Source organism: Scomber scombrus, chromosome 19 (genome assembly GCF_963691925.1).
Source record: "Scomber scombrus chromosome 19, fScoSco1.1, whole genome shotgun sequence".
Taxonomy (NCBI): domain Eukaryota; kingdom Metazoa; phylum Chordata; class Actinopteri; order Scombriformes; family Scombridae; genus Scomber; species Scomber scombrus.
Window position 1 is genome coordinate 16,489,764 of NC_084988.1, and position 23,450 is coordinate 16,513,213.

The 23,450-nt window shown below is 41.2% G+C and overlaps 2 protein-coding genes across 2 annotated transcripts; both read left to right on the plus strand.

The window, feature by feature from the left end:
* Nucleotides 1-12,097: 12,097 nt before the first annotated feature.
* Nucleotides 12,098-19,093, plus strand: LOC134000654 (delta-like protein 4). The gene is made up of 11 exons (XM_062440070.1): nt 12,098-12,512; nt 12,616-12,867; nt 13,510-13,567; nt 14,072-14,335; nt 15,176-15,236; nt 15,635-15,765; nt 15,870-16,039; nt 16,296-16,515; nt 16,647-17,355; nt 17,474-17,582; nt 17,676-19,093. Exons 1-11 carry the CDS (start codon nt 12,459-12,461, stop codon nt 17,679-17,681), a joined length of 2,034 nt encoding a protein of 677 aa, XP_062296054.1. The 5' UTR covers nt 12,098-12,458; the 3' UTR covers nt 17,682-19,093.
* A 1,132-nt stretch (nt 19,094-20,225) lies between these two features.
* On the plus strand, nt 20,226-22,122 carry LOC134000995 (glutathione-specific gamma-glutamylcyclotransferase 1-like). Its single transcript, XM_062440531.1, has 3 exons — nt 20,226-20,618; nt 20,753-20,788; nt 21,323-22,122. The coding sequence occupies exons 1-3, from the start codon at nt 20,448-20,450 to the stop codon at nt 21,740-21,742; spliced, it is 627 nt and encodes a 208-aa protein (XP_062296515.1). The 5' UTR covers nt 20,226-20,447; the 3' UTR covers nt 21,743-22,122.
* The last annotated feature ends 1,328 nt before the right edge of the window (nt 22,123-23,450 follow it).

Here is a 23,450-nt window from a genome sequence, read left to right on the forward strand (position 1 = left end):
TAGCTGTTTCCCCAGTTTCTTGTCTGTGCTAAGCTATCTGATCTCTGCCTGTAGCTTTAGTTTAGTTACTATACAAACATTACAGTGTTATCCATTTTTTTCAACTGTCTCTCGGTTAGAAAGTGAAATGTCTTTCCAAAAATGTAAAACTATTTTTTAACCTTTTGTTGAACACTCAGTAGATGAAATCTAGAAATATAACCTCAAAATCACAAACTGAAACTAATCAACGTAGTTCCATTAATATCTTTTGTTGATTTTACTTTTTCACCTTAATTAACAGCCTTGAATCATGTTCTCTATCTAGATTTTGCATCTGCAGTGCTCCTGATACGTCGCCAGGTCTGAGGCTAAAAAACATTTACCTCACACACTTAGGATGTCCAAAGAGCACTGAGCCAAACGAGCAGTCCCACACCATTTGAATCTGTTTGTTCTCCAACAGACACCTGCAGCAAAAGGGAACAGAAAGCCAACAACATGTTTTTGGGCTTCCACTGTTTTCCAGCATCACACAAAACATCACCCTCTTTCATGTTGTCATCCTGCCATCTTCCCCTGCGGAATACGGGGTGCCATGGTAACAGCTTTTTAAGGAGATTGATGATGGGACAAAACAGGCCTGGCACACAGGAGCAGGAGGAGGCCATCTTCTTTACTGTGCCGAAACCCACATGGGACATTCCAGTTCTTGTAGTAAGAGCTGGATTTGTCTGGACCAAATTAATATGTGTAATTAGCCTACTTCCAGACCAAGATAATACATTTTAAGTTATTTTTGTGGCATTTTGCCTGTACATGACAGCTAACAGGAGAGAATGATAGAGATCATGGGAGAGAGACTTGAAGCAAGGACATTGCAGTTAAATAGTGCATGTCGTAAACTGTTGTCCCAAGAGATTTGATCAGAATTAAGAGATGTCGAAAACACTGCTAAGACAAATAAGGAGCCAAAATATACTGAATCTAAAATATAGTGTGTCAATTGTTGTGTTCATGTGTGCTTCAATTTGAAACCTTTTTCAAGACCCCAGGGGTTAATCTTTGCTGATAAGGAAACCAAGAGATGCCGAGCTAAACAAATGCACGCTCATTCCAAATGAGGCATGCAGTATTTGTTCCTGTACAAAACTAGAAGCACTCTTGTGATACATTGTAACATAATTTAAAGCAAACATGCTTAGCTTTGCATAAACAATCAAAGCCAGAGAACAATCCACTCTCCTATAAGGGAGGAACTTCCTTTTGATTTCCCCTACACTTGCAGGAATACTGTTATTTTACAGTGGGGGAAGTTGTTTTCCTACTGAATTGCGGCCATTTTTCATGTGCGTGATGACTGCCAGGGTCCCCTTTCCCTTGCCTTGCAACATTTCCTTATCAAAGCAATTTCGTAAAACGGTTACTTATTTGGCTTAATGTCAAATTCTGTGTGAGGTTCTGTGTGTATCGAGAGCTAATCTCATGGTTTTTAGTTGGTTCCCAGCATAATTCAGCCTGGCATGAGGCAGCAAGGAGTGATCCAGCTGCAGAGAGGGCCTCATGTGTGACCTGCCCCTGCCGTCCAGGGGGGAATGACTACAGGCATAGTTTGGGGTGGGGGTTTCCCATGTCACAGCAAAGGGCATACTGATGTTGTGGGCATACTTTACAGTGTGTTTTTTATTTTTGCTCCTCTGACAAGCCTTCTGACTCTACAGAGACCTTTAATTCCTGGTCCCTCTCTGCTCACTGTCAATCTCTGCATCCCCGGGGGTCTTTTCCATCCATGGGAACATTGGTTGTGACAGTAGGATACCCTGGGGGGACGCTACAGGGAACCACTTGACAGAAAATTACGGTTTGACCAGAAAGGCATGGTTTTATAGTTCAGAAATTCTCTACAGCAGTCAGTCTGAGGTGGGCTGAGGTTAGGAGGGCACATTTTGTAAGTAGCCGGCACTCAGCCACCAAGCAGCTCCGAGTATGGCCAGGCCGAGTGCTCCTTCCGGGAGGATATGTAACCTCACCCTAGATAGGTCAGTGCTGCAGGACCTTGATGATATAGGTGAGAGCATGAGCACTGATTAAGGGTCAGGATGTGCGTTAGACATCCTCTGATGTTCAGGAATTCCCTCATTAAAGAGGGTCATGCTGATGGTCAATAGGAATCAGCCTGTTGAATAAACAGAAGTAGGATTTCAAATAAACACACTTTTCATTTACTGAACATGGAAACAGTTGTCACAAATATGTACATTTATTTATTGTACCATTTCCTGTGAAATGTGAATGTATGAGCTCCCTTTGTATTATAGAAGTAAAAGTCAAATTGACCATTAACCAGTAAATATATATTTTAGCCATATAGTCCATTCCTATGTACAACAACCTCTCACTGTATAACTGTCAGGTAGAATAACGACAATGGAAATGCCATGGAGTTTAAATAGTATAAAACACTTTGAGGAGAGCATAATATTTGAAATTCCTTCCAGTTTGTCCGTGGTTAAGTGCTTTGGATAATACATTTTTTAACAGCCTGAATTGCCACAATTAGAGTGACTATTATATCTGTTCAATGTATGGTTAAGTGCTGAGGCCACATCAGGCTCCTGATTTTGTTGTTGTATTTTTCCCTTTCCTGACTCTCCCCCCTTCTCATGTCTGACAAATTGTTTCCAGCTAATTTACGATGACCAAACTGTGGGAGAACAATACCCCGTGGACGTAACACAGCGAAAACTCCACCACATGTACCAAAGAAGATCGAGGTGATCGCAGGAAACACTTGCTGAGATAACAAGATAGTAAGGAAAGCAGGGCCACTGAAAGGCCACGTAGAAGACTGCAGAGAGGAGGGGGCTTACTATGGAGGGAAATGTCCTTGATGAAAGGTTTATTTAAATATTCTACACATATTCCCAATCTATGTTATCAATGTACTTGTTATAGAGTTGTTTATAGAACATTTTACCGACTAAATAACTCTGCTGGTTGAGATATGAAATTATGGATAATATTCCTGTGTCTAACTCAGAGTCTGTGACGTCACAAGAGCTGAAGCCTTGCCAGGACAAATACATCTATACCAATATGGTGGGCCAGTTAGGGTAGGACCTCTGCACCCAAGCAGAAAGTCACTGCCAAACGGGTGCTTGTATATCCACACATATGCATGTAACGGACAGTTTTCATTGTGACTGTCTCCCACACACACATACACACACACACATGCACGCACACACACACACACACACACACACACACACACACACACACACACACACACACACACACACACACACACACACACACACATACACACGCTCAGCCCTGCCTCCTGGTGAGAATAAACATTTGATAAAGCAGTCTAGATGCACATCTGCAGAGGTTGATTATATGTATTTAGCCCAGATAATCATTTCTGGATCTCATGTGCACTACAATTACAGAAAGCACCTGTGCCTGTCCCACCTGCAGTCATTACCATGAATGCCAAGCAGCAATTTAACCATAATTATATCAACAGGGGAAAAGGAAACATTCAGCAGCAGCACAACTCAATAACTTCACTATCAAAAATACTGCTACATTTTTATTGCAACAGGAAAAACACTCTCAGTGGAATTCCTGGAATAATGAACTACTAGAAACCAGTGCATGAAAACATTTTAAAAATCCTGACCCACCCCAAGTCAGATCAGTGTTTAAATCTTGCCAGCTGGGTTAGGGTTGAGCAATACAGGTGACATGGAGGACAGCAGGATTAAGGCAATGAGTCTTGCTAATTGATGAGCCTACGTGTTTTCACTCAGCCCAAGTATAGGCAAGAGGAGGAAAAGGAAGGCAGTCTTCAAGGCTGCCATGTTTGTGTTGTAAGGACAAAGGTGAGAGGTCACGCAGCACTTTGAGTTTCTGTCATATTAAAGCAATTCCTCAGTTTGCCAGTAAGTTCCAGGGTGGTTAAGGGCGAGTTTCTCCTCTGTACAGTGATTCTGGTGGGAAAGAAGTAATTGGGAAGTGACAAGCCCTCTTAAGATCAATGAATGTGGTGGAAAAAGGAGTGGTCCAGGGCAGGCAATAGGGGCTGGGCCACAGGGAGCTACAGGGAGATAACGTAATCAAGGAAACCACCTGATGTGAGAAGGGTCAGATAAATGCTCAGCGCTCCGCACAGGCAGGTGCTTCCTGAGTCCTGCTCCCTCAATTAGTTGAGCCTTGCTGCCCTTCACACTCGCTTTCCTCATTCTTTTTCTGTTTTCTCAATCTGCTGCAAACAGTTTTCCTAAAAGTATCATTCATGGCATGATAGCAAGGTTTGAGATCAGCCAACAATCACCGCCTGTTTTCTTCTCATTGGAGCCAAAAGTAAACATTGTGAGACAGTATAAAGCATTGATTGCATTGAGATTCACTCAAGTGATGACGATCATACAGGCTGTAAAGATAAGACCAGCTTGTGTCCAGCTACAAACACACAACCTGCACAGACTGAGAATACCTCTTCAAATCACCCACCTCTCTTTATTCCCTTCTCTGTCTGTCTCCCACTCTCTTTTTTCTTCTCTTCATTTCTTTTTCACTTTGCTAGTTGGTCTGTGATTGTTTTGTGCTGTCCAATGAGAAAGGAAATTAGTGTGAGAAAGTGCCTGTTTTTTTGGGACCAACAGGAATTGGCCTCATCACAAGCGGTTCCTTTTTTTGCCACTGGAACAATGCACTGGCGTCACACCCCTCGACTGGACCTCGGCATTTCACATGGAAAAATGTTCCCAGAATTCCGCTCCCAGGCTCGAGGTAAGGCTGAGGATGGGGTGAGGGTGAGAGGGCGGTAGGTGGAGGGCGGAGGGTAATGGCTGTTAGCGGAGTGGGTGACAAGAAAGTGACCAATGGACACTTGTCACTACCACAAACCAGCCAATCACAGAAAGTACAGTAAAGCACCACCTGCAGGAAAGTGATGACATGTGGACAAAAGAAAATAAAACCTCTTTAACATTCTTTATGCTTGCAATGCAAACCTTGAAAGTACAGCAGAGTCATAACTGAAGTCCTCATATGATAACCTCACATAAATCACAGCTTAAAACTCTAAAAATCACAACCACTTCAGTAACATCCAAACACTTTCCTTCATAAAAGCCTCCTCAGCGGACCTGACCTGGCGCGCTGAGCCAGCGTCTGACCACACAGATGAAAGGCTCAGCAAGTAGTATTGTGTGACAGGTTAGCTAAATGCTCCTCAGGGGTTACATAAGCTTCTCATAGCACCGTGTTTGTAATTACCGTGAGAGGGTACACACTGCTGCTCTCTCAGAGCCTTATCAGCTTCCAGCATATCATACAGAATTTGTGTGCATTTTATGGTGTAAACACTCATTTTATAAACTAAGAAAATAATACTAATTTTATGTAAGTCATGCTGATAAAGCATTATAATTAAATGTGTGATCTAGGCCTGAAAATATATTAGATGTTTGTTCACTTCTTCAACTTTGAAGCCTTTGCTGATACTGATTCAGCTGGGAGAGGTTCACATTTGAATGTAATATTATCCCATTTGCCAGCAGATGAAGGACATAAACCATTTTCTTCATTGCAAAACATTACCCTCATTTGATGATATATTGACCTTAAAAACAAACACAAATCTGTGTAATATGGTTGGCATCACAAATTCCCTTGATCCTACAGCATAGGGCTGCAAAATAAACAAATTACTGCTTAAATCTGCTAGGTCTGCACTTCTACTATCAGTGTAATTCATCACCCACGTTAATAAATCATTATGGAGGGTATGAGAACAGAAATGGTGAACAAAAAGATTAATTTGTGCTGTACAGTCAACTAAATATCTAAATCAATTAGTGTTCAAGCTATGAAAGAAAACATTACAAATCCATATGTGTGCATTTCACAGTGGCATAACGGGAATCATTATGTCACCACACCACTGGCCAGCAATGAGAAATCACTGCTCTTAAACATTCGTTTTCTTTGGTTTTTCCACATAAGGAAGACATTTGTCATTTAAAATGCGAGCATTGTACAGAGAAACGATGGAATATAAAAAGTATGACATCTATCCAGTGAGTACAGACTAGAGAGCACAGAGTTCTTGAGAGATGTCAAATATTGGACAGAGACATGAAAATTGCCTTGAGAGCCAAGTCAGGGTAATAACTGGGGCAACTTGGGACTTATGGGGTCAAGCTGGAACAACACTCCGCAGCTATGAGGCCTGGCAGCAAGGGAGCTCCTCCTGGGCTGCAGGGCTGACTGAAGAAATTAGACCGAATACATCACCGCTGCAGTCCACTTGTTAGGCCCTGTGAGAAAATATTCATCACTATAAACATGACACCCTTTTACAAAATCTCATCAGTGAAGATCCAACCTCAATGAGCCTTTACAAGACAAACATGCTGCACACAGACTCCTCCACCACCAGGCTCCCACAGAGAGAATTAATCAAACAGCCCCCAGTCAGCTCCTGTTGTCTCTGTGCGAGGCTGGGTGAGCATGAACGAAGGTGTAAATGATGTCAACCGTGGCATGAAGCCCACTAACCCATTGGCCACAGGAACACAAACTGGCCATGGAAATGTATACATCTTCCATCTGTGCGCTACACTGCTGTTAAAATCATGGCCAGGGCTTAAGTTGACTTGGATAACAATCCGTCTACACAAAAGGTTTTGCATCTGTTGTTTGTCCTGCAGGGTAGAGATGGGGTTTTGTGTGTATGTACACAGTGAGCAGTTATGAGGTCAACTACAGTTCAAGCAACTAAATGGAATCCAAACAAAAGGTCACATTTCATTCTGATGGCAGCTGAGAGCTTCTGATGACAAAGAAAAGGCCATTATCAGGTAGAGTGTGACAGAAGGTGACATAAGTTCATCAGTTTGGGTTTTTTTTTTTGGCGAGTCCTTGCCTTCAAAGACACGTCCGCATTTGTAACCCTAAAACATAACACTCCCACACACACAAGGCCAACGGAACAAATTCCCAAGAGTTGCTTCTTGTGAAATCGGAAGCAAAGGTAGGAAACTGCCCGAGCGTAGACCAAATGGGAAAAGGACAAAATAGGAATTTCAAATCGTCAAAGGAAGAAACAACAGGCCTTCCCAAAATACTTCTAGGCCTGTTTACATAAATAAACAATAATATATGTGGCTGGACTGCAGAGGTCACGTGCCCTCTGGTCAGGAAGTGGGGAAAGAACAGCAGATAAGAGATCATTAAGCCTCTGGATAATTAAACCAGAATCACAGGCCCTTATCGCACCAAATCACAGCATCTAACAGCATGGCATGCCAAGATGAAATTACAAGATGCTAATCATGCTCATAGTGTTGAGTGATTGTGGTGAATTTACCCTACTGTGACACTGAGGCCAAGATCCCTGCAACTTTGAAGATTAATATTTAACTATCGCTTTGATGAAAATTTCCCCTCACTCAGAGAGCCTGGCAACTTTAACAAAAGACAATCAAAAGGAGCAATTTAACACTGCCTGTGGTGCATTTGTGCTGCCAAATCCACTTGAGGACAGAGAGGCATAAAGGGAATGCACCTGTTCGCACCTTGTACTAACAGGTAGATTAGTGTGTGAATTGAGGGTTCTGTTCCTGATAGTCCTTTTCACACCAGCACGCGCTTCCCTCTGCTCCATTTATCTCTTTCCTTTTCCTGCTGTGAGGGTTTTGTCTTGTGCAAAGCAATAATGCTTTGACTCTGGCAAGAGAGGATTTCCTCAAGGCTACAGTGGCTTCTTCCACACAGACAGACACACACACACACACACACACACACACACAATTAGCCTTGCCGTGGTAATCACTCAAGAACCTGTGGACACAAAAACATGTTTGGTTTTCATGTGCCTGGGAGTGTCCTTCACATATTTATTTTCTGTTCAAGTGCAGTAAAAAGATAAACGCACGTCAATATAAACAGCAGCAACAATGACAAATGTAGCAGGATATGACATCATCATTCAGCTAGAGTGACAGATGTGGTGATGCCTGTAGTCCCTGCTGGCACAAACATGTGTCAAAGGTGGAGCTGGTCTGTTGGTATCAATATCAAGTATTGAAGGGGATGTTGTTCCTGCTGGCTGGGATAATGAGAAGTGTGCTGCTGCCTCTTGGCACACTGGCACACTGACACATGGCCTCAGATCAACCAAACCTGATTTACACTCTTCAACCTCAGCAGAAGCCTTAAAAATATGTTTTGTTGAGCTGTAAATTACTCTGCAGGCATAACAGATGTCAAAACACTGCCATCCACCAGACGCTCTTTTTAATAGTCCAACAGCTCTACTCAGGTGTAGTGACACCTACATACATCACTAAATGATGTCAGTGACCTCAGTGTGTTGTTGGTTGTTGTTGTAAGGGTAAAGGAGTGCTGACATGACTGTGTTTTGCCAACACGATAGCAAGAGGGTGTCTGGAAAGTTCCACAACAGTCCAGGGCTCTTATTAGACAGGCAACCATAATGTCAGGGTGTCAGAATCCAACTGAAAGTCTGAAGGTTTAAACTCAGTGCAAACAGGCATCCATCACACTTTTTTATACTGTATGACACATGTTTAAAAGCTAGCAAACATATGCCAATCAGAAATCACACATGTAGAAGTGTCAATTTAAATAAGTCTCATTCAGTATAATTTAGAGCGCATTGAAACACAATGGCTCTCAAAGCGGTTTCCTGCAGCTGACTACTGGTATGGTCATGTTTTAGGACAGGAAATTCAATTACAAACTCAACCGTTGTCTTGTACTGTATAATTCAGAACACACTGAAGAGCATAAAGCAGTTTTAGAAATTTACTTTATACCGTTATTTATACACACACATTAGATGCTTAAATGCCCCCCCCCCCCCCCCCCACCCCCCCCCCCCCCCCCCCCCCCCCCCCCCCCCCCCCCCACCCCCCCCAAAAAAAAAAGTAAAGACATTATTTTCTGTATATGGAGTGTGTAAAGTTAATGCAGGACAACAGGGTGCTGCGAGGGAGGGAAAACACCCCTTTTCTTTCTAATTGTGGCAGCAGGTGATTTCTCCTCCGAGGGCGACATGCTTAGATGCCTCAGATCCATTGGCAGCGCACATCAAAAGCCCCATTGATTGGCCGGGACAGATTGGGGCATAGAGATCAAATGCTCTGTAAAGAAGTGTTAAACTGCTGTGCATTAAACGGGGCAGATTTCTGGACTAAAAGGGGCCATCTGTTAGCACTGTAGCTAATTTCCTATTGCACTTGCCCGGCCTGTTGATACTATTGGAACTGTGGCCAGAGCAGGCCCATATCAGGCACATCAGGCCCAGTGACGCTGGAGGATAGATGAAGAGGAGAAAGTAACCAGCTCAGTCTGAGTGCGACTAAGGACACAATATAAGAATAAGCACAATACACAAAATATAAACAGTACTTACGCCAGTAAAGTGACACATAATCACACAGTTGGTTTGGTCTCTGGCCTCCAGCAGTTGATTACGCCATTACGGTCACTGTGTCAGTCATTTTCTGTAGAGAACAAAACAGTAAATATATACTGGCATTTAGCTGAGGACAATGTAATTTAATATGGGCTTTGATCCCGATCATATAGATGAGGGTCACAATCTCCATATGTTTTGGAAATAAATAAGTATCAACAGTGTGTTGGTTGGTGTGACTGTTGGCCTACATTATGAGTAAATGTGTTTCTAGTCAGTTGCTTGGATTTAAAAAGGCTCAAAATACAGCTGAAACTGCACTTCCTTTACTGGATTAATTCATTAGTATTTCAAGTGATGATATTTCAAATGTTTTGTTAAAATCTGTATTTTAATGATAGGAATAATGTTGAGGAGGCAAACCTTCTAGGGAGCAAACATTAATGTGCAGCAAATGAACCTCACAATTGCATCAGACAGTTTCTCATAAATAGCAAATTGCCTAATAAATTCCAGTCCAAAGGCACTTGCATACCTCCAATCAAAATGTTATTTTTATGGTTTGGATGCCAGCTAAAAAGCCATAGAACAATCAGAAGTCAGCTTTACAAAACACTGTCACAAAGAAAAATGACGTCCTTCACTAAGCTGCAGATCTAACTGTGGAGGGCCGATGTCTGTTTCCAAAGCTGTGTTTATTCTAGAGTGACACAGCAGAAAGAGACGGTTAGATTATTGTTTGCATTGGCCAAAAGTAAATAGCCCATACAGCTAAGTACTAAAATGCCCCACTATTCATACCAGGTTTCTGTCTATTTATATACAAATTATAAAATAAAATAAAACTGTAGATAAAATCAGCACATTAATAAGTAAATATTGAGAAATCTTGGTGAGTGAATCACCAGAAAGGCACTTTTCAATATCTGATCCAAGCAAATGTTTTCCTTCATGCTGCACCAAGAACCTCCAATCCAAGCATCACTGCTTGTTTAGCACCGCTCAAAGCTTTATAAGGACTTGAAACCGGAGCTTCAGTTAGGAAACCTTAAACATGGTCCATCAAATATTAAAGTGTATGGATGTTTTGAAATGTAGGAGGGGAAGGCAGGAGCACCATTAATCTATAAACGTCTCTCTACAAAAGAGATTGATGATGCTCTAGAGTCTATGGCAGGCATATAAACCAGGGAGATGCCTCAGTGATAAATAGGCGAGTTATAGCTGTTCACATACAGTAGGCAGAGCAGGAATATGGGGCCTAAACCACTGTACTGCACTGTGCTGGATTGATCCTCCACAGGATCTGTGTGATTCAGTCAATGGTGGGAACGCCAAATACTTCAATACAGCAGAGGTATGAGATGTCCGGGCCTCTTACTCACACTGTTCCAGACTCAATGGTCCATTGTCTCTGCCCTAAAGTGGAACCTCAAACCTATAAGTCAAAGGTGGGGGGTTAGAGATGAAGTCATCTCGGCAGGAGAGCTGTTCAGCCAGACACCTTCGTGGCCAGGGAACAGTTCCTAAATCCTGTTCCCTCACTGTAAATCCTCACAGACAAGTTGGCCTGTTGCAGGGGTGATAAAGGTAACAATGCCTGTGCCCAGCATGAGTTTACATGTGATAAAAATGTATATGGCATCTGAATTTATTTACTCAACAAGCTTTATATACTGTTTTAGGTTCATTTTTTTTCTTTGCCTCTTGGAAACAATTGCATGCACTTAAAAGGAAAATAACGTTTTTTTCAACTGAGTTTAGTGTATATTAGTTAAATAAACAGTGGGATACAATCTCTACTTTAATTTATATAAATTTACTTTCAATCGGTGGCATTATGATGTAAAATCAAGTGCCTTAACAGCTGGGTGCTTACATTTGTTATGCTCCTTTTACTAAGCATAATAAACAGTAACTTGGAGTAAAATGTATGGTCCCCCCTTCCTCTCCTTCTATGTGCATCACAGCATGCACTGTACTATACATGCATGTGTCTACTGTGGGTCTTTCCTCAAATAAGCTTTCCAAATAAACATCAAATTTTGAAAGACAATAAAGTCTGGTTATCAGACCATGTGGAACAGATAAAGTAAATATGTTCAAAGCAACATTTTTATATGTATCCATTTCTAACCTTTACAATGTCTTGGCCGGACCATCTTCATCCAGATTTGTAAAACGCGGTTTCATCGGATGATTTATGACTGAAATGTTGTGTTTGCAATGAGACTCCATTATCATACAACTGTGACGTTATCTCCCGCTCCATCTTCCCTATCTAAAATAAACACAGAAAAGGTTGGGAGGTCAGAAGCACATCACTTCTCGGTGGCTCTGCTGACCTGTATTTTATATCTTAAATTAATTATTGTTATTTTATTTTTGCAGCGCACTCTATTTTTTTTTTTTTGTGGGGGGGGGGGGGGGGGGGGGGGTTTCATGTGAAATTTGACATGTTTTATTCTGAATCAGGTGAGGTAAAGCTCAGTCTCTTCCATTATAATAATGCATGTTGATAACTATTGGAAGAAAAAAGAAGGTAGTGAGGAGAGTGGGCGGTGTTTGTTGACTGACGGTGTCCGTGATGAAACTAATCTGCGGTATATAAACTGCAGGGACGTCAAACATCCTTTACTGGGAGTCACTATGCGCTGATGCTCCGCCACATGCTCGCATCACTGTTGGCAACACAAGCCTCGCATCAGCACAGCAAACTCAAACATCTGACCGGCACGATGGATGGGCAACATAAAGACCGCAGAATGACTCACTTGTGGATATTGACGTTACTGATATTTGTCTAACCTCAAGCACTGGATAACTCGGTCTTTTCCAACTTCTTCGTCTGGATACGGATTGCGGAGCTGGATCTTGCCCTACAGGTTTTGGAAGAAGGATTATATTTATTCTGATTACTTTATTTCTTTTCACTCCACTTTCGCCATCAACACTTGGAATAGGAGCGTTTGGTGGGAGGACAAATTACATTTCTAAGGATACGCACATCAAATTCTAAAGGATGGCCGTTTGGTTCACTTCTATCCTCGCAATAGTTATAACATTATTCACTCAGGTATTATAAAAAAAAAAAAAAATCTTTTGCAAATTAGGAAAAAAATATTCAGGAAAAAAAATGTTGCATTCTTTTTCTGTGCTCACTATTTGGTTCCTTTTAGGTTCTGGGATCAGGTGTGTTCGAGGTAGAGCTCCATCATTTTCAGAATACTAAAGGTTTGCTGGCAAATGGACTTAGCTGCGGCATGACTGGCTGCAGGACTTATTTCAGGGTTTGTCTGAAGAACTTCCAGACGGTAGTGTATCCTGGAGACTGTATATTTGGCAAAATCGCCACTCCTGTTTTGGGCACCGACTCCTTCAGCATCCAGCAGGACGCCAGGATTCGGCTGCCGCTCAATTTCACCTGGCCGGTAAGAGCACCTGTCCTGCCGCACCGACAAGAAGGCTTACGCAATTTATCCTAATGAAAATAAAACATATAGACACTGAAACGTTTTTGTTTTGTTTGTTTGTTTGTTTGCATGCTTTTTACAGATTATTTGTTGTTGGTTATTCCCTAATGAATACAATACGGCGAGGAAAAAACACTTTCCAAAGTGTAATTTTAATAGAGAAAAGTGCCTAACTTATCATCTTATAACCTTAAAATGTAATTGAATTTGAACAAACCTAGGCCATTTTCTGTACTATGAACTGTGCATTTTTTAATGACTCAGAAATATATTTTACTGACATATGTACCACTAAATGCATGCAAGTCAATCATTGGAGTTTAAGTTGATCTTCCTCTGCATCCCTGCATTGTCCACACTGCGTAAAAATGAGTAGTGCTAAGAGTGCAACGACAAAATAAATTTTTTGCCTCTAATCATTTCTAATAAATTATAGTTAAATGTTTCCATTTACTGTGAAATAACCCATAAATCCATTTCAAAGACATTGCATCGCAGTTTTAAAGAAATAAAACTGGCGAAATGGAAATAAATTAAGTGTGCCATTATATATATTTTTTAGGTTTTTGGTGACATTTGTTTCCTCGTTTGTCCCAACAGGGTGCTTTCTCATTGGTAATTGAAGCCTGGTATTCTCCTGCAGCGGACCTACCTGGAGGTGAGAATATGTACACTGTGTGTCCACCACTAGAGGGAGACATGCCATGTGTAGCCTAAAATGACTTATTACAGGGTCAGGGTCACCATTTCATCAATAACCCTCACTTAAAACTATTACGTGCCAACAAGTACATCTGGCATTTTCAGCCTCATGGATCCGTGTTCGTTAGGATGCCTTGTGAGGCACACAACAATTCTTTTCAATCACATCTCCTCCAACACAATTGGACTTCCCTTGTTTTATTTCTGGCATGCATGGGAAAGTGTACAGCCTTAAGCGAGAATATGAAGCCCTGCCAAAAATCCCATGACAGCCTTTTCCTGGACTTTACACCTTTTTGTCCTTCGTTACACAGGGAATAATGGTCACATGTGAAGGGTATTGTCACACAAATCACTAAATTAACAATTGTAAGATGTATCAATGTCATAGATTGTTGCCACCTTTTCATTTTAAAATGTATCAGCATCATATAAAACAATCTTCTTATTCTCTTCACAGATATCACCAACCCTGATTTCTTGATTAGTTCTTTTGCCATCCAAAGGCAGTTGGGAATAGGGCCTGAGTGGTTCCCGGATGAGCAGAGAGTGATGCAGACGGAGCTAAGGTACTCATACCGGTTCATCTGCAATGAAAATTACTACGGGGACACTTGTTCCAAAATATGCACTCCGAGAGACGACCGTTTTGGCCACTACACCTGCAAGCCTGACGGGCAAATAGCCTGTCTACCAGGATGGAAGGGAGAATACTGCCAAGAACGTAAGCAAGATTAAAAGACACCATATGGACACTTTTCTTTGTATATGATAAAAGGTCACAAAGGTCACAAAGTCAGATGTACGTTCATTGCTTCAAAAGGGAGTAAGACTACCCGCCATAACCTGCTTTACATAATATAAAATAGGGTAGAATATTATGTAGCTTGAAGTCATTTGTAGCCTAAATTAATTTTAATAAGACTGGGGTAACTTTTTTCTTTTCTTATAATGTCCTCCCATGAAGCAGCGTCTAAATAAGATGCAGTGCCACATAGAGTCTACACTTCATAATGAGTTTAGAGCTTTCATTTCGGTGTTGCCTGTGGCATGATAACAGGTGTGTATTTTTCGGGTGTGAGGCTGTCAGACACAATCTGAGAAGTGAAATTTGAAGACAGACGTTCTATAATACTTGGTGCGCTTTCTCTCCGGGCGCGTGCGGTTTTAATCCAGGGCGGTGGACGGCCCCAGCAGCACGCGCCGGGGTTAATCGCGGCATTATCGCCCGCCACGCGCCACTAAATTGCGGGCTCTATTGTTGAGGCGGTACAGGGCAGCAGCTGCAAACAGGGCTCGCGCTGCCCACCGATAACAATGGGGCAGCTGTCCCGCTTTTTTTGAGAACAAGCATCTGCTTCACACTAACCAGCCGTTTAACACTATAAACAGTGCAAGATCAATGTCACATATAGCACTGAGCGGGCAAATTATGCTTTTCCACTGAAACGTCAGGTAACAGGTTTTATTGTGAAGTAAAAAAAAAAATTCAACGGTGATTAAAAAAAACATATTACCATGAAAGAAACACTGAGCTTTAATATCCTTGTGTTGTTTCTTACAGCAATCTGTCTTGAGGGGTGCAATGAAAATAATGGAAACTGCACAATACCTGGGGAATGCAAGTGAGTGTTCATTTATTTTGTGTGTTTATCGTCAATTCATAATTAGGCTATCTAGTTAAATGTTCAGTTATCATTCTCAATTGGTGCCCAGCACATTACACACTTAAAAAACCTGACATTATTACTAACAAGAACAAAATAACAACCATTAAAATCAATTATACTACTAATGCTGCTCTCTTCTCTTAGCCTATTATGTAACAAAAACAAAACATTGTATTTGATTGTGTGATGTTTTTCCTTGTATTTCTCTATTTCAAATCTAAAACATTCAATAACATACATTTACTAGTGAGTTTTCCTTTGTTGGGTATGACTTTGGTTGTGAGACAGCAGACTATGACCGTTAATGTCCATGTGAGCCAGTACTCATGTTGCACTGTTTTATGTGTGAACAGATGCAGAGAGGGCTGGCAGGGACTCTTTTGTGATGTGTGTAAACTCCATCCATCCTGTAAACATGGTACCTGTACAGAGCCGTGGCAGTGCACCTGCAAAGAAGGCTGGGGAGGCATCTTTTGTGACCAAGGTAACTTGTCTTCTTAAATTATTACTTGAAGCTGCAAAGGGAAAAAACAGAACCTGAATGAGATGTTAGTACTGTAAATAATGTTTCCACCCATTTGTCTACAGATCTGAACTACTGCACCCATCACAAACCCTGTGCCAACGGGGCTACGTGTATGAACACGGGCCAGGGCAGCTACACCTGCACCTGCCTGCCAGGCTTCACTGGAGTTAACTGCGACTCAGAGGTCAGGGAGTGTGACAACCAGCCCTGTCGCAACGGAGGCCACTGCATGGTTAGTCCGGAAGTCTCTCTCTCTCCTTTCCCACAACACAGGCTTTCCTGTTTTTGTTTTTGTCTCAGTCTATCTGTTAGTCCAGGAGGATGCTATCGATTGTCAAGTCAGTAGATGACCCAGTTCACAGACTGTGTACTGTAAATAGAATTCAAACTCAGGATAATGGGGTTCGTTAGGGCAGTCATGAACAGGATACGATAAAAAACATCTGACACAGAGCTTTTTGATAAACTTTATATTTTTTTGCCTGCAGGAGTCTGAGAACGGCTATAGGTGTGCATGCCCACAGGGGTTTGAAGGGACACACTGTGAACACAGGATGCTGACCTGCAAAGATACTCCCTGCTTCCACAGTGGCAAGTGCAGAGAGACGGATAATGGACATAGTTACATGTGCGAGTGTCCAGCAGGCTATACTGGACTCAACTGTGAGAAGAAAGTGGATAAATGTACCTCGCTGCAATGCACCAATGGTAAAACTCTATTATCTACACATGTAAGAAAAAAAAAAAAAAAAGAAAAAAAAAAAAAAGTCTGTATATCTGCATTAGAAATAGTCTGAAATCAGAGGGAGGCTATTATCATACTGTTTTGTGTTGCTAAGGTGGACACTGCGTGATGCATGGTAACCTCCGGCTGTGCAGCTGTCGCTCGGGCTTCACAGGACTGCGCTGTGAGATCAACATCAATGAGTGTGCCAGAAACCCCTGCACAAACGGCTCCACCTGCATAGACCGTATCAACGACTACACCTGCACCTGTCCTCCAGGGTACACAGGCCGCCACTGTGAGAAGCCGACAGACCACTGCACCTCTCAGCCCTGCCTGAATGGAGGGACCTGCACCACTGGCGTCGAAGGCGAGCCTTTCTGCATCTGCCCCACTCAGTACAGTGGCCCCCAGTGCCAGACCATCAATGTGCCTCCAATCAGCGAGAAGCTGAGCTTGGCAGCCATCAGCATGGGAGTAGGCTTGGTGGCCATTCTGGTTCTTTTCTGCATGGTGGTAGTGGTAATACATCATGTCAAGAAGCAGAGAAACAAGGAGCAGGACCCAGAGACCATGAACAACCTCTCCAAGGTTGACTTTCAGAAAGAGAACCTTATATCTACTCTAGAGCTCAAGAACACCAATAAAAAGATTGATTTGGAGGTGGACTGTCCCAGGGAAAAGTCGAATCCCAACCACATCAACCACTACCACCTGGACTATAAAACCTCCACTGGGTACAAGGATGAACTGTCCCTTTTGGACAAAGATGAAAACTGTGAAAAGACAATAGAAGAAAAAAAACATTTGAGTAGAATGTACAGGTAAGTTCACATTCTGCATAGTGTCAAGTCATCATTTTTTACCACAGAACATTTGAACATTTTGATTGAACTTTTTTTTTTAGCTCAATCACTGATACAATGTATCCTCATTCCACAGTGAAAGGCCAGAGTGTACAATATCAACAATATGTTCTTCCAGAGATTCAATGTACCAGTCTGTCTTTGTAATAGCAGAGGAAAAAAATGAATGCATCATTGCAACTGAGGTAAGTTTTTTCATAATCTATTTTACTGTTTCTGTTACTGTTACATTTATTGCTGATATATTCACTAACTTTTTCAATCTTCTTCTCTCTCAGGTATAATAAATGGAAGATATTATTCATTGTCAACATTGGATTTCTTGTGGACTGTTTACAAGTGTGGAGAGACTGGGATTTATTTAAATGCAAGTTGCTGCTCTTGAAAACTTGATAACTGGATGGAGCCCGATGTGCTCTTTGAATGCAATAGAACTAAAGCTACTAATCTTTTGTTAGAATGTAAAGACTGAAAAAGACTGCGGGAACTAATGAGCAAATCTGACTTGCGGATGCGCCGTCAATGTTTTCCATTCAAATCCTTGTCTGCTTCATCCAAGATCATCCAAGGGCAACAGGCCAGGATGTTTATGCCTGTGTGTTGATTAGAAGAAGAGGACTGTCTGATGTACTCCTTGCCACCTTATTGCAGTAATCAGCAATCAACAAATCAACTTACTGCCAACAAGCCTGTGGAAGGAGCCAGCCTTTGCCATTTTATTTGTGGCTTGCAATGCCCTATGCAAACAATAATCAGCATTGTGCTCAAATCAAAAGAGGGACAAAAACTACTGAAAACGGTTCATTTTTGAAGGATATTTAGGGTTTATCAGTTTTGTAGATCAAATCTTTTTTCATGAGAATGTATGCAGCCCTGATCAAAAGCCTTATACTGTATATGTGTTTAAGAGAAACGTTGTGCCCTGCCTTATCTTCTCTTTGATTCCTTTGCACACCAAAAGGGAGGTAATAAAAAGTTCAAGAGATGCAATATGCTATTGCAGCGTGCAGGGAAGTTCATGATAAGGCCTTGTTTTACCTTATGCAAGATCCCCCTTAAATAAAGACAAAGAAATGCATGAAGTGACTATCGTACCAAGGACGCCTTCAATGGAAATTACTGAACCAATAATGTTATTCTGTAAGATTAGTATTTCATTAGTAATTTAAGAAGATGAAGCACTGATCTTTCTATGTTTTATAAGATTATTTTGTATATACTGTATATTTATATGTTGAGATTAGAAGTATGAACTGTTTTTAAGGTGATGCCCCAAAAAGGTGAATTTATTTTTAAAGTGTTGTTGGTGTTTTATTATTTTTTTGTTACAAAAAAGAAACAATGAATACATATCTGGTACACTGTTTGTTTGTTGGTCTTCAATGGTTGGGTGTACAAGTGGTCAAATAGAGATCATAATTCAAATGTTGGGATCATCTAGAATCTTTATTTGTGTCAGCTGGTGTGGAAGTGGCTTCATTGTCTATAGATACCATAATATTTGGCCTAGTAGCTTTTCTAATGATTCCATGTCTATGTCCATGACATCTATCAATCAGTGTGATGTGAAATCAATGTGCTAGCAATCATCATTCGGTGGACAGTACTGTAATTGGCAGCAATGTAAGGAATTACTCAAACAAAAAGATATATATTTAAAAACAAATCTGTATGTCAAAATAAAGAATACTTGTGTTCTTTCTACTTAACTGCTTCTCTGAGCTGCTACTGTATGTTTAGATAGCATATCTCTGTGTGAATAAGGCACTTGAGAGTTGATATGATTTATGATAATAAGTTATTCCATTGCTGCAGCCAAAAGCTGGAAGAGGGAGGGGACGGGGTGAGAAATGAGGAACTTCATTCAGCACCTGCTTACGCTTGTGTCAATGAGAAAATTTGCATATGCCCTTTTACTACTGGACCGTGAGCAAAGCCAACAGGCCCCACAGTCAAGCCACCAACAAACCAGTAAATTACACTGTCATCTGTCTCTGTACTCAGATGAACTCCTAATACCAAATCATCATGTTAGATGACAGTTGCACAGCAATGTCCTTTACTGCCACTTGAGGGCAGTAAGCTTTGTGTGAAGTTTAAAGAAAGGAGTATCTCTCTCTTTCATATCTTAGCTCATAAAATATCATGCCATTTGGGCTGACAGGCAGAGGGCACATCATCCCAAGCAGTCATTCATAAGTGATCGGCCTGCGGGTCACAACAGGGTGCCACACACCTGAGCTGTACACAGACACCTAATGAGCTTAAGAGAGCACAGATATAACAGTCCCAGGAGCTAAAGCTCTATTTATAGGTAATGTAATTACCTGCTGGACAATGTCTGGCTGTTTGATACTGTGTAAACAAAATAGAGAGGTGTGCCAAAGAAGGAGTAACAATACAGACCCCTGACCATGATGTGAAAATCAAGTGTTTTACAGTGAAAGGGAAAATTAAAAGAATGCTGTGTGACTCATTCACTATAAAAAAAAAGTTCTGTCACATGAATTAATACATACAATCAGTAGAGGTCAGTTTACAGTTATCCAGTTTGAGGAAGTTTACCCCCAACAACACCAGTGCGCTTGCGTAACTCAACTGGGTGTTTAACGCACCACCTTCTCCCTTTTTCTTTTTTCTCGGATCTGAACGGGCTCCAGCATTATTCCTAGAGTGTTATTCCTAAACTGATCCTGATTGGTGGACGTTTCTCCAAAGCCCGCCCCCTCTTTGATTTCATTGGTCAGGTACGTCTCCTTCTGACGTGCTGTGAACAACAAATACACGTGTTTGTACATACAGTACAGAGGAGACAGAGTCCGCACATCCAAGCAGTATTTTGAAGACACTGGCATAATAATAGACACCTTCTAAAAGACTGCATTGAGATCTGGGAGATTTATTTGAGCTCTTTTTAACAATTGCAGTGTGATGTGTTGGAATGTGTGAGGCAACAGAGAAAAGAGAGGAAGCATTGGAGAGCAAGTATTTGTTGACAGTAGCGACATAAACTTTGTTTTAGTTTTTTAAACCACAGCCGAGAAACTACAATGAAACCTCAGGACATTTTAAAGGAAAAGAGCAGCATGTGGATATTTGGTTATGGCTCTTTAGTGTGGAAACCTGATTTTGCATACAAGAAGAGCACAATCGGCTACATTAGAGGATACAAAAGACGCTTCTGGCATGGAGATGATTTTTATCGAGGAGACAAGGAAAAGGTGAGTTTTGAATCCATGATACCGTTTTTCAAACTTGTAAAATATCATCATCTTTTACTTGTTGAATGTTTTCAGCTGCATACTTTCTTCTTGTGCTTATGTCCTAACTGTCTGCGTGCTTAATCTCTCTACAGCCAGGCAGAGTGGTCACATTGGTGGAGGATCAGGAGGTGAGACTTGTGTCCTTGTGTTGGATGTACTCACTCTATTTTGATTCTACAAGCATGTAACGTGCAGTGTAGGCTATAGTGGATGTCATTTCTATATGCCTGCCATACCATTACACTCCTTAAACTAACATAACAGGGAGAAAGTGAAATGTTATGAGCAATTGTCCCCAAGAACCTGCCAGTTTTGGTGTATAATATTTATCCAAACCGTTATATCTAATGATGTCAAAGCAAAACGTTTCTCAAGAGACATTTTTTCTTATACTATTCACATCAGTTTGATGCAACATGCTTACAGTTACTACACATGAACTAACTTTGAGCTGATATATATCTAACTAACTAATAGCTTTTAACTGATTAGTCCTCATCCATGATCCACTGTGTTGTTTTTTTCACCTGTAAAATTTCACTAATTAACATTAAGGTTGTCTTGGGCATTAGCAGAGTACTTAAATCAATTAATATTGACATTCAATGTTATTATTGACAATCGATGCTAACAACTGCGTGTCCACTTGTTTTCCCCTGCAGGCTTGCACATGGGGAGTAGCCTACGAAGTGACCGACTCCCAAATTGAGAAGTCCCTTCAATACCTGAACATGAGAGAGGTTGTGTTGGGGGGTTACATAACAGAGATGGTGGAGTTCATTCCTCAAGAGAAAGGTCAGGAACCTGTCCTCGCCCTTGTCTACATCGCTACCTCTGACAACCCCATTTACCTCGGCCCAGCATCAGACACAGAGATTGCCACCCAAATTGCCATCTGCAGAGGCAATACGGGCCACAATATTGAATACCTGGTCCGCCTGGCAGAGTTCATGAGGCTTTACTGCCCTGAGGTAGAAGATGATCACCTCTTCTCTATTGAGGCGGCTGTTGTGAACATTTTCAGTGACTGTGAAGGGATCAAAGTCCTAGAACAAAATTCCCTCCTGCTGGGAGCTATATAAAAGACTTAATAAGGCACTCCGCATCATTAAACTGTTCATGTTTTTGAGCTGGATGGAAGGAAAATGAAGTGCTGCCATACATGTGTTGGGGAACTTTTTGCTTGGGGTATTCTGTGCTTATCTGAATTGCTTTCAAGGTAAATATGAAAGTGTTGACATGTTTCAATCTTTCAATCATGACCTGACATATCTTCTCTTTTTGACTGTGATTATACACACTGTACTACATACTGTATACAAATTCCATAAGCATGTGATGCTTTTAAAATTTCACGCTCACAGATGATTTCTCTTTTTGAATGGTATGATGTTTTACACCTTTGTTGTAAAAGGGTGACACAAACTATTGTATAATGTGTACATTTTTGAAATTTATTTAAATAAAAACACTAAAATATATACTAGATAAATTGTGTTTATGACTTTCCTTTGCTCCCACATACATTTGAATAAGTAAGCTATATGTTTATGTTTGCGGCTGAATGCCCCCCTTGCCTCATTCTCTCTTATCACGTGGCTGAGGAATGCACAGCTGTAGACTCTGGCTTATAGGAACTGTTGACTCTTCCTCAAGAGAGCTGTTTCTGCACAAGCCACACTTTTAGACTTATTTTGTGCAGTTACACTGTATTGTATACAGTACAGGCATTTGCACTAAGTAACTGTTTATTCCGGATATTTTGTGGAGCTCTGATATATAAATATGTATATGTATGGCGGTGTTGGGTTTGCTTGTTGGCAGAGTTCTGTACAGTTTCTGAGAAGCAAACATTTTTTTCATGATGCCAGGGTCTTTAACCTTTTATACTCTGCCAGGCACAGAGGTGGGTCCATATTTTAAAATCCCTGTTGTGCAGGCAAGCATTCCTAAAACATATTCAAACGTTTCTTTAAAATCTACTTCAAATCCCAAAGATCCCAGAAACAACAAATATTTCAGGATGAATTGCATGGGAATTCATAGATACACATGGCATTACATTTAATGATAAAGTGTAAGGAAACCTACACTTCAAATTTCACAACAAAATCTGTGTATCAGATTATCCAAAGTCAGCAAAACAGGAAGCCACAGAGCATGGAAGACTGAGTCTGCTCTTACAGTATGGACTGAGTGTATGCGGGCTGAGATGGGACGAGGTGGGGGTGCAGATAGGGTTTCTTTCCACATCTGAGGTTTGATCACGTTGCAAAAACATGTGCACATGCCACATGACAGACACAAAAAAAGCAGTTTCATCTGTGGATGGACAAGCCCACATTTTAAGCAGCACATTTCTGTGGCACACTGTTGTACATTCCTAGAAATCACCCTAAAACTGGGTCAAAGGTTTGAGCTTGAAGAGAGCAACTAGAGCTCACATGCATAGCACGTAATGTGCAGCAGAAGGACAGGGACAGAAAGTCTCCTGGTGTCTGCAGAACATTACAACTTTTTCATTACATAATGAAAGTGACCAGGAGCTCTCCCACCCCCAGGCACTGACATTTAAAGGAACTATTTGTGGCTTTTGCTGTTACTAAATGTACATAGATAAACTCTTTACTACTCTGAGCCATTAAGGCACACCAAGTTCTCAGAGTTCTCTGATGCACCTAATGTTTCGTTTTCACTGTGCCAATAAGAACAACCTGTGACAGACAGCCATTAGTAAAAACACAAGTGTTTTTACAAGACCACATGGTACTATGTGGTATACACAACAAA